Source organism: Pistacia vera, unplaced genomic scaffold (assembly GCF_008641045.1).
Source record: "Pistacia vera cultivar Batoury unplaced genomic scaffold, PisVer_v2 Contig931, whole genome shotgun sequence".
Taxonomy (NCBI): Eukaryota; Viridiplantae; Streptophyta; class Magnoliopsida; order Sapindales; family Anacardiaceae; genus Pistacia; species Pistacia vera.
The window spans coordinates 1-12,623 of NW_022196814.1; the positions used below are offsets into that span (position 1 = coordinate 1).

General features: G+C 37.2%; 1 protein-coding gene and 1 pseudogene across 1 annotated transcript; both read left to right on the top strand.

Annotated features, from left to right (window-relative positions):
• Positions 1 to 7: 7 nt before the first annotated feature.
• Positions 8 to 4,414, top strand: LOC116120420 (ABC transporter B family member 22-like; the record flags this gene model as incomplete). The annotated part of the gene is made up of 5 exons (XM_031406373.1): positions 8 to 117; positions 249 to 717; positions 984 to 1,333; positions 4,218 to 4,302; positions 4,385 to 4,414. Coding segments are annotated over 5 exons (1,044 nt in total), but the record flags the coding sequence as incomplete, so codon positions are not given.
• Positions 4,415 to 6,713: 2,299 nt separating this feature from the next.
• On the top strand, positions 6,714 to 11,406 carry LOC116120422 (annotated as a pseudogene).
• Positions 11,407 to 12,623: the final 1,217 nt, after the last annotated feature.

Consider the following 12,623-nt stretch of genomic DNA (forward strand, 5'->3'; position numbering starts at 1 on the left):
CATCATTTATGCAATTTGGTCTTTCTTAGCCTATTACGACGGTAGAATGGTCATGTGCCATGGTGCTAAGGGAGGAACTGTCTATGCTGTGGCCGCCGCCATTGCCGTTGGTGGCCAGTAAGTATTACCTTTTGACTTAACAGAAAACACGAAAATACAATTAAAAAGAATATCACACACACACACACACACACACACACACACACACACACATATATATACGAAAAAATGTTTTTGTCGCTGATCAGGGCGTTGGGACCTGGTTTATCTCGCTTGAAGTCCATATCAGAAGCAATGTCTGCGGGAGAACTTGTAAAGGAGGCAATAAAAAGAATTCCCAAGATTGATTCAGACAACTTGGAAGGTCAAGTTCTGGAGAATGTTTCAGGTGAAGTTGAGTTTAGACACGTAGAATTTGCATACCTGTCAAGGCCTCGACGCATAATCTTCAAAGATCTTAACATAAAAGTTCCAGCAGGAAAGACAGTGGCCTTAGTGGGTGCTAATGGCTTAGGGAAATCCACAGTAATTTCACTATTACAAAGGTTTTGTGACCCACTTGGAGGTGAAATTCTTTTTGATGGAGTTGTTATTCATAAATTACAACTGAAATGGTTCAGGTCAAAAATGGGTTTGGTGAGCCAAGAGCCTGCACTATTTGCAACAACAATTAAAGAAAACATACTTTTTGGCAAAGAAGATGCCACAATGAAAGAGGTTATTGAAACGCCAAAGCTTCAAATGCTCCTAATTTCATCTCTCAGTTGCCTCAGCAATATGAAACTCCTGATATGCAAAATAGTTGAAAAAAAGTAAAAAATGTTGAGCTCTTGTGCTTAAGGTAGCTTAATTAATTAGCTAATTAATGATGTCGAGTAACTCATTTAGGTCAATGAACACAGATGAGTTTGGGATAATTGAGGCAGCTAGGGCCGCCAATGCTCATGATTTATGGTGTAGATGACAACATAGATGAGTTTGAGATAATTGAGGCAGCTAAAGCCGCCAATGCTCATGATTTCATAGCTGGATTGAATGACGGATATGACACACGGTGTGGGGAAAGAGGAGTACAATTATCAGGAGGTCAAAAGCAACGTATTGCGCTAGCTCGAGCAATACTGAAAAAAGCTACAGTATTACTAGATGAAGCAACTAGTGCGCTCGATAGTCAATCAGAGAAACTAGTGCAAGATGCGCTTGAGCACATGATGATTGGAAGAACCACTGTAGTGGTAGCACATAGATTAAGTACTATACAAAATTGTGATCTCATTGCTGTATTAGACAAAGGGCAGGTCATGCACCAAGAAAACCGCATGGAGAAAACCTTGTAAGTAAAAAGAATGCATAATTGGACAACTAATTTACAAATTACATTGTACAAACAACTAATATGTGGGTGTGTCACTAGGATCTCCCCATTGACAAATTATTCATTCATTGATGACACTTTCAGCATAAGATGAATTAATTGTATACACAGACATGTAAATTGTAGAATAAGCGACTTCTAGTATTTCATGTTTTTATATTTACGTACCATAAAAAAATCATAATAATAATGTGTCAATCATTACGAAGGTTTATACATTTTAATATATATTTAGAAGTATAGTTTATATTATTGTGTAAAATTATTGTAAGAATCAGATCATAATGTTTAATTAAAGAACTAAAAAATGAGAAACTTGAAAAAATACTTTGATGTTTTTAATTTGTTTTTGTTGCCAACCCGGGTTGGCTATTGAAACAAAAAAAAAAAGCAACCCGTTGTTGTGGTGGTGCCATATACCAACCGGTCCGCCCAGGTTGTTGATGATTGGGTTCAACCGGCCCGCCATATGTAGCGGTCCAGGGTTTGAACCCTCTTCAGTGCAGGCCGGGTTAGTGGTTGACCGCCTAACCCGGCCAGGAAAAAACGAGGTCTAGTCCTAACTGACATACATTTATATTATTGCTGTTATGCTTTAATATCATCAGTCGATTCTGAGTCCACTTGTCATGAGATCACTAGTTTGTGTAATTTTGCATACGTTTTCGTCCGATCCACTGTCAATGAATCCTTAGTGTGGTATTATTCCCTCAACGTTTAGGCGTCTAGAACTACTGCTATACCACACTCTGCTAAATCTGCGTCAATCATGACAACCAATCCCTGAGATTTCACAAGGTTCGTACCATATCCTAAACCATCCGCTGGAATCCACGACATGCGGATATTCGCCACTAGAGGTACATTAGGATGCTGGCGCACGCTGATCACCATGCCGCCGACGTAGCAGTCTCAATCAACCGGGTAGGGACCGTCGAATCCTGAAAACGTCTGACTGATGGAGATATAAGAACGTTGTTTTGCAGCCGTGCCACAGACGGTGATGGTGAATTTAAGAATACGAGCAACAGCATCATCGTGACCTCGTCAGACACGGTTCACAGAGGTGCTCCAACGGGTCACGGAATTCCACTTTTAACTTTACATAGTAAGAGTGGGCCAGTTGTCATTTCTAGATTTTATGGTAACTAAATGCCTTTTGCCCTTTTTCATTTTAGTGTTACTGACTTTACGTGGGAGTACCAGATCTTCTGGCTGAGTTTCAAAATCATTGCTTCGAGCGTTGTGAGAATATTGGTATTGTTGAAAATATCATAGCATAAGCGATTTGCTCTAGATCTTTTTTCTTAGGAAAGTTATTTCTGATCAAGATTGGTCCTTGCAGTGATTCCGCTCGCGTGATGAGAGTAAAACGTACGTAAAACGTGTATAGTTCTTCTTCTTCTGTTTCTCTCCCCCCCCCTCTTCGTTATTATCTTGACTAGGTGTTCTTAAATAACCTGTAATCAAAGAAGTTTTGTTCTGGTACTCGATGTATATAAGCTGATTGATAATATCAAAGACTTTAATGGTTTGTATTATATAAGGATTACTTTAATGGTTTGTAATATATCTGATTTCGGAATTACAATTTGTTTCCCTTTGCCTGAGATTGATTTTCTTTTCTTACTCTCTCCCTGATTTCTGTTGTAGTTGCAGCTCTAAATTTAAGGTGTGTTGAGCGTTTTGTATGGTGATCATGTGTCTTGATATATGGACATATTGTGCAAAAATCCCAGCTCTGCAACCAGTTATCGTTAACTCGTCTGAAGCATAAGCAAGATGAATGGACTCGGCGTTGTTTCAGATTTTCACAGGTTTGGTGTGAAATATGCTGAAAACCATTACAATCGCTTGATCATCGCAGTTTCTACTTCAAGCGACAGATTCAAGAAACTTGAGCACCAAATGTAAGTTGAATCGTATAGCAAGTTAAAGTTTTTGTTGGTATTATGTGCTTACTCAAATATTTGCTTACTGTTGAAGTGATTTTCTGATGTAAAGTTTCACATTGTGTGGTTTCAAAAATATTTTCAGAGCATGGAAATATTATTTGTTTGCCTGCATCGCTTTTGTGTGAAAATCTCATTGAGCAACCGATAATGATTGATTTCTAATTTGTGATATTACTCTGTGCCTTTCTTCTTCTGGTTTCATAACCACTAAACCTGTTCAAAGTCGCTTTTTTTGAAAATCTTCATGGATCCAAACTGTTGCATATCCTCCCGTTGGTTAGGTTTTGCTTCTTTTTGTCATCAGGCTTGTCAAATTTTCAACAATGGTGACATTTAAATATGAGGAAACAGCGTGTTGATCAGCTTTGTTTGCGACTTACATTGAATGTTTAGAGGATAAATGTCAAACTGCTGGAGTTTATGTGACAATTGTGGGAAGTATTTTGCTTCTGATCATTGCATCTATGGGGTTAATCTATTAAGATTTTCAGAGCACAATGTTGATATAGTATCTCTGGTTCTTACACTCTATTTGCCTTTTCCCTGTTAACTATTATAAGATAAGTGACAGTTGATTTAAAAGTTTTTGTGTGTTATTACTTATTAGAAGCTAGAATTTCAGCTTGAATTTTATAGATTCCACTCAGATGCTTTTTATAAAATAAAGTTTCTGTTATGTTTTAGTTTCTGTCTGTAGTGTTTATGCAGTATTTATTGCATGTAAGAGTTTCTGCTGAGAATCATTGAAGAATGGTTCTATAACACTTAGAGCTGGGCTTTAAGGGAGTCTTAAGTGTCTGAAATATAGTTTACAGAGGATGCCTAGAGTTGCTTCTACGTTGTTTCCACTTTGCTCTTTTTCTCAAAGTCTATTTATTCAATTTCAGCTTTGGTGCTGAAATTAAGGAGTTGAAAGAGAATAAACTGGCAGAGGACAATGTTCTTTTTGCTATTGCTCTGGACCCAGCAACCGTAATTCCACACCAGGAATATGTGTACCTTACTCAGCATTCATGAAGATTTATATAACTTGTTCAATATTCTATTCATGTAGAGATGTGCTCCACCAGGAACGGGTGAATAAGGCATGAAGCGAAGGGACTACCTTCTCAACAAACTGAAAAAGAGCTAAGTTAATAACCCAGACGAGACTGTGTTGATAAACCTACTTCTTCATCCTGAATGGCTCATCTTTCAAATCAAGCTGGATTTAAACCCCAGAAGAGATGATGATGATGATGATCTAAGAAGAGCAAGGCAGATGACTACAAGATCAAGTTGCCAGCGCCATGTTTAGAAGATTTCACGTTGAATCTACCAGAACAGAAGCAAGCAAGCTTGGGTTGTTTAATGCAATCTTGTCCGTGCTGTGCAACCTGTTTTTCCTTTATCTGGGTCTACGGTAAATGTTTTTTTCTTAAAAGATCACTGATGAGATTAAAGAGAAAGTTAGCAGTGTTCACTTCATTGGTTAATTTATGCCAACATTACAATTTTTATTACATGGGTGAACGCTTAACCAAGAGGATCAGAGAGAGGATGCTTTCAAAGATACTCACTTTTGAAGTTGGATGGTTTGATAAAGATGAAGCATCTAGTGGTCCTATTTGCTCCCGACTAGCAAAAATGCCAATGTATGAGAGAACTATTTGAAATATGTGACGAATTAACTCTCTGAATCTGTGACAGCTCCCAAAATTTTTGCCAATGCTGCAACATTATTGGAAGCTATGTGGTAGGATTCCTGATGTCATGGAGGTTAACCATTGTTATATTCCCATGCTCTGCTTCTGGTGATTCCTTGAAGATTTGGAAGAGCTGTGATGATTTAGCAAGGAGATGGCAGCAGAGTACAACAAGGCTGGAACAATTGCGGAACAGGCAACTTCTATAAGACTGTTTATTCATTGTTGGTGAAACCAAACCATCAACGATTTCTCTTCGGCCCTTGAAAGCTTAGTCACTTTGGGGGTAAGCAAGGCTTGGCTAAGGCTGGGCTGTTGGATCAGCAAGAACATCTGAAAAAAAAAAAAAAAAAAAAAAGCATTACTCCATCTTTGTACGCCTCGAAGGCGATATTAGAAAAATAATTAGAGAATAATAATTTTTAGTTTTGTTTGCATCGACAAGAGTCATTTTGGAAGAAATTATATAAAGACAAAAGGCACATGTATACTGTTGTGTGTGATTTTTCTGTTAAGCTCAGAAAAGTTGGAGTTCTGCGAGGTTGTAGTTTGACCCAGAATCAGTTCGACTCAACAATTATCTGACCTAGCATAAGCTTTTCAAGATATAGATCGGCCTAGCATAAGCTAGCCGTGATCAATCTTGACAGTTGTTCGAACAGATCATAGATAAGCTCAAATAATGGATACGTTGGAAGAGATCAAAACAATAGTAATGATAATGCGATCTTAGATCTTAATCGCAATAATATTGGAGTTGAACTTTAATCTTGATTGTAATTCTTTAATTTCGCTCTTTCCTTTGTAAAAAAACTTGTATATAAACCCCTTCCAACAATAGAAAAGATCGTTACCAAATTATTTTAGGCATAATATTATTTTCTTCTAAGCTCTCTAAGTAATAAGAAAAACAGTGGATATAGACTAAAGATTCAAACTTACTGAACCACTTTAAAAGCTTTTGTGTTTTTTACTTGATTGACATTAGACCTGGCAAAACAGGCGGGTGGGCCGAGTACGGGTTGGGTCTCATGGGTACGGGCCTAAAACAGGTCGATTTAAACGGGCCTAATATTTTGGACCCGCATCCTACCCTATACGGGTATGGGTGGACCCACGGGTGCCCGTACTGTTCACTTCAGTTTTAATTTTTGCAGTTACACTCCAAATCTTCCTAAAATCTTCATTTTTGAGCAAAATTTGTCACCAACTAAACAGAAAAAAGAAACCCACGTTTTCTCCCAAGTTTTCTCACTAGCCAAACAGAAACCCATAACCTAACAAAGAAAAAGATTAAAAAACTTTATTGATTATCCTTTCATTCCTCATCAACCAAATAAACCCACATAAAAAAATCTAAAAAAATAAAAAATTTACAGAAGAAAAGCAACAGTTTGAGAATGAATTGACTCTACAAACAAGCAAAGATTGAACAGATCTGAGTATCCTCTTTTACTGTTTAGTTTTTGAAATTTCTACCGTAGATTCTCCACTCTTCAGTCTTCATCCCAACTAAAACCTAACTTTGACTTTAATCACCTCCACTTCCACTCCCCACGTCCCACATGCCACCTGCTGCCCCTGCCTCATCACTGATCACTACCACGAATATCAACTTCTGAGTTCCGCCTCTCTCTTCACAAATATAATACAAGAGACTTACAAAAATACACCTCAGATTATACACAACTATCGAAGATGTCTGAAGGTAAAAGAATAGAGCAAGAGAAGAGGAAACTGGGACAAAACGACGACGGCGAATCTGGGTCACAAAAAAAGGCGCGAGAAGTTAACGAAGAAGGGACGACTGTGACAGAGGGGAAGCAAAACGAAGACAGGAGAAATGCCGATGATGAGTTTGAGAGGAGAAGTGGCGACGATGAGTTTGAGAGAGTTAGGGATTTTGCGATTTGGGGGAAAATCATGGCCAAACCCCAATTTAGAATTTAGGGTATCCCTTCAAAATGAAAAGGGTAAAAACAAATGGGTGCCCGCGGGCACCCACAGGTGTACCTGCTTAACCCGTTAGAAAACGGGTTAGGCCAGGTACGGGTAGAAGTAAAGGTGGAAAAGTAATCCGCCGGCCCGACCCGACCCGGCCCGCGGTGGGTTACAAACTTTGGCGGGCGGGCCTAACCAGCCCACCAATAAAGGCAGGCCGGGTTAGGCCTGCCATTTTGGGGGAAATGGCTGGCCCGCCAACCCTAACCCGTCGGGTTAGGCGGCGGTCCGGGCCGGGTTAGCCCGATTTTTTCATTCTTTTTGTTTAACTTTTCAAATAATTAATTAACAACTTATAAATGAATCAATTATAAATGTAATTGTTTTTAATTAACTTTTCAAATATCAATAATTCAATTCAATTATTATTTTTTTTTTTTTTGGTTAACATTTCAAATATTAATTCAATTTTAATACAATAAAATTGTAATATAAGAAAAATTAGACTTATTCATTTATCAAAAAATAAAATAAGATATTACAACAACTATTGCTTCGTTAAAAACCTCACCANACTACTCCTTAGTTAACCTCCAAAGGAGACCAGATACTAATACTCATTCAACGATCAATCAAATTTAAATTTTTGTTTCCTTTTTGGGTTTACTCAGTAAGAAGATTTTAGTCTCGATTTTATATTTGTAATAATCGGAAAAGCTTCATCTGAATGTATTAAGGGATTGATACAAGTGACAAAATTTTCTTTAACTCTACATAAATAACGGTGGTGGGTTGGCATTTCTTGAGCTTTATACGATATAAGGCTTGCTTTACAACAAAGAGAAAATGAAAAAGAATATTTTCGTAGATCCTGGTCCTCTTTATATAATTGAAGATAGAGTAATACTACGTCTATTAGGGATGTTTAAAAGAACCGATTGAAACGAAACTAGCGAGTACCCAGGATTTGGTTTCGGTTTCTACCCAGAACCAGTCGTCAACGGGTAGGTTCCAGTTCCAAATTTTTAGAATCATTACTATGCGGTTCCGTCTCTGGTTCTTATAGTTAGGAATCAGAATCAGGAACCGAGACTAATATAAAAAGAGTAGGAGGTTAATAAAAGTTTTTGTAGAAAAAGTAATGTGAATACATTTATATTTATATTTTATAACATTTAAAGTAAGTTGGTTTGACTTTAGAGAATCTATCTTTATAAAGTAATGGAGTTTGTAATTTTGAATTTATAATTTGTAATTTTATTTTTGTTAACAAGTTCCAGGTGGGGGGGTATTTGTAAGTTTTTAAATTTTTTTGGCCATTTTAAAAACTTTTGGGGGGTCATGTAATTTTACTGGGTACCCAGAACCGGAACCGGAACCGGAACCGTTGTTACATGTTCCAGTTCTGGGTACCTAGGAACCGGAACCTTCGGTTCTGATTCCGATTCTGATTCCGGTTCCTTCAAAAAATACAGGATACCCGGAACTGAACACCCCTAACGTCCACAATCTATTTTTATAAACTTTCTATCACAATCATGACGTGGTAATTATCGAATGGTCAGCTCGTAAATGGATCCCGCTTGATAATTTGTAAACTGACCAATCACAAACTGTTACGTCCAGATCATGAAAGAAAGTTTGTAAAAGTTTATAAGAAGAAATTGTCACCCTAGTATTTTTGAGATGATATTTTCTTTAACTTTATATAGAGTTATGACGGTGGTGGGCTTGCTTTTCTATCTAAATCATTTCCATTCGCACTGATTAAATCAACTTATTTGAACTAATTAACAAGCATGTTATCATCGTGTAGTAGACAGTATCTCATAAACCTGTGAGATATTAACGATGAAATCAGAAGGAACTAACAATTAGTTTATGTCAACAATGGTGTTCAATCCTTAGCACATGGTTGTCACCAAACTTCAATACAAATATCATTGACCTGTGTGACCTTCTTGGTTTTTGATTTTGTGTGAAATTGAGTAGTGAAAGAGGTGGAGATATGATGATGAAAAAGAAGAGGGGTTATAAGATCCATTTTAATGCATGCAGACGGTGTGGATACGTTGTTAATTAATGGCTTTGGGATTCATCGGAGCCGGCCGTTGGTGATGGCTTCGCTGCACCTTTGGTGTTGTTTTTAACTAGTAAATTGATGAACAATATTGGCAGTGCATCAACTTCAAACTTAGATTTGCTCACCCATAACATTCAAAAGGTTTAATATAACCTTCTAATAAATTATGTTTCTGTTTCCTAATAAAAAGTCTAACTCGGGTTGCATTAGCGAATTCAGTGAATCAATTTTTGTCAATAGAAGTGGCAATGGGCCAGACTCACACTGGGTACACTTTGGCCTAGGTCTTGGCATAACCCCCATGACTGGGCCTGGGCACAACCATGTTACGGGCATATCAAGTAATGCCCAAGCCTGTCTTGAGGGGTTTTTTGTGACTCTGAGTCTCGGTCTATGTCAAGTTTTATAATTTTTGTTCTCATAAGTAATCTTTTATATCTTTGTTTATCATTCACATTAATTTAATTAATCGTATCTTTAACTTTAATCATTATATTTTTGTGTGCATAGATTAATATGGTGAACAAGAGATATTGGGTTTAATTAAAATCGTAATTGATTGTTATTATAAATTCATTTCAAAATCATAATCAAATAAAATAATTTTTTTTTTTTTTTAAATGATAAAAACTCAAGCCTGTCTTGACCCATAACCAAGGACGGATCTTAAAACCATATCCAGGCTCATACCCATCCTCGTAAACAGATGCCCAATACTCGGAATTCCGGTTACAATTGCCATCTCTAGTTTTTTAGTGAAAATCATTGAAAAGTAAATGGATATTATTAATTTTATTTGTTTATCTTTTTTTATTCCCTGCCTTCCTGGGAAGTTTTAGAGGCATATTGCTGGACAAGAATAGGTAAAAGGCAAGCTACAACGATGGTAAAATTTATGGGAGAACTCTGATGAGCTTAGCAATGAAGATGAGAGAAGAATACAACAAGGCTGGTACAATTGTGGAACAGGCAATCTCTTCGATAAGAACTGTTGTTGGATTTTTAAGTTGAAGAATACAAAGAAAATGAAAAGGAAGGAAAATGCAGAGAAAATTTTCAGAATGATAAATTTTGAAATTCATTGACTTAAGATTATTTCAGAATGATAAATTTTGAAATTCATTGACTTAAGATTAATATATACAAAGTTTTTACATCGCTGTTACACCTAACCAGCAGTGATTTTTTACATCAATAAACCAGCTCCACACATTTCTAACAAAACAAAAGTCTGATTTTAATAATCCTGAATTTAAGCTGCAAAACTTCCTGCATTTGACAAAGGTGGTTGACATAACCACACGCATTCATCAGCTTCATTTAGCAGCTTGCTCGGCTTCCCATGACTATAACGTATTTCTTCTTACACCTAAAGAGAGCTTCTCCAGCTGAATATCACTTGGCTCAACAAACTGTTTATTCATTTGTTGGTGAAACCAAAATCATCATTGAATTCTCTTCCAACCTGGAAGTAACAGTCAATGTGGGGTTAAAGCAAGGCCCGGCTAAAGGCTTGGCCGTCGGCAGCAATCAGCAACAGCATTGTTTTTGCTCTTTAGTCTTTGATGTGTTACTACGGCAGTCAAATGATCATGTATCATGGTGCTCAAGGAGGAATCGGTTACGCCGTAACTGCGTCTGTTGCCATTGGTGGCCTGTAAGCATTGCTTTTGACTTAAAATTGTGAGTATTTAATTCAAATAATTAATGTTTATCTTCTTTATCAGGTCATTAGGAGCAGGTATATCCAACCTGAAGTAGTTTTCACAAGCAATGGCTGCAGGAGAAAGAATAATAGAGGTGATAGAAAGAGTCTCCAAGATTGATTCAGAAAACACGGTAAGGCCAAATCCTGGAGACTGTTTTAGAAGAAGTTGAGTTTAGGCATGTGGAATTTGCATACCCATCAAGGCCTGAAAGCATAATATTGAAAGATTTTAGCATAAAAATGCCAGCAGGAAAGACGATGGCCTTACTGGGAGGTAGTGACTCAGGGAAATCCACAGTAATTTCACTATTACAAAGGTTTTATGACCCAGTTGGAGTTGCTACTGATAAGTTACCACTCAAGTGGCTAAGTTCACAAATGGGGTTGGTGAGCCAAGAGCCTGCATTATTTGCAACATCAATTATGGAGACCAATATTTTTGGCAAGGAAGATGCCACAATAGAGGAGGTTGTTGGAGCAGCCAAAGCTTGAATTTCATCTGCCAATTGCCTCAACAATATGATACCTAGGTTTGCTCTGTTTGTCGCCTAGCTAGGGCTGTAGCCGAGAGCTACTCGAGCTCGGTTCGTGTCGAGCTTGGGCCAAGTTTGAACCGTGCAATTAACGAGCTAACCAATACTCGGCTTGGTTCGGTTTGATATTGTTACTTGTATGAATATCACAAAATTTTGGACAGTACCACAAATACCCAACCCAAAATAAAGGAAAATGCACACAAAACTTTAAATTAAAAAATCTTTAATAAAGAATCATTTATAAGAAATGTAATAAAAATGTTTTCACTCTTCATTACAACATGACTTGACGTCCTTTATATAAGATTAAACCCTTTCAATACATTGATTGAGAATGGAAAATGGAGAAGGTTAACCCTTTATAAAGGAAGTCAAGCCAAGTTATGATACATTATGCTTGGCTTCCTTTATATAGGCGTAGCTCTTCTCCATTTTTTTATTCCCAAACAATGTGGTATTGCTAATAAGTTAAAGTTTTTAACTCCGTTGGACGCACCATCATCATCAGTCATTGTCTCTCCACCATCCGCAGTGCAAACGCTAATCGCCGTCGTCCAAAATGGAAGATGGAAATGGTATCTACTTACACTTCACCTGTTCGTCTTCAACAAACTCATGAAAAAGGACAAACAACATAAGACACCATGATGATTAATGTCAATGCTTCAACCATGCATAGCCCATCTTCTTCATCAAGGTTTGACATAAATCCAAGACAAAGGTGATCATGAAGCTGATCAAAGAGAAAGCAATGTAGAAGATTACAATAACAAGTTCCAAGTTCCATCTTTTCGAAAATTGTTAGCTTTGAATCTACCTGAATAGAAGCAAGCAAGCTCGGGGTGTTTAAGTGCGATCCTGCTTGGTGCATGCAACCAGTTTATGCCCTCACGTACGGTCTATGAAAGCAGTTTTTTTCTCCAAAAACCATGAGGAGATTAAAGAGAAGACTAGGATTTACGCTTTATGTTTCATTGGGTCATCAGTGTCTTCTTTCCTGTTGAATTTGAGCCAACATTACAACTTTGCCTATATGGGTGAGTGCTTGGCCAACAGGATCAGAGAAACCATTGAAGTTGGAAATCATATGTTGAGTAAAATTTAGAGTACACAACTCTAAACTTACTAATGTTGATCCCAAACAAGCAAACAAATTACTTATATTATACCCACAATAAAAAATACTACAACACTTTTCAAAAATCACTCACAATTTGAAGAGAAATACAAACACTCAAAAGAGAGCTCACAACTCACACTTAAGACACCACACTCAAACTAAGAATACAAGGACTTAATTTTTTGCAGGATACCTAACCCAAATGCAAGAGAGGGTATTT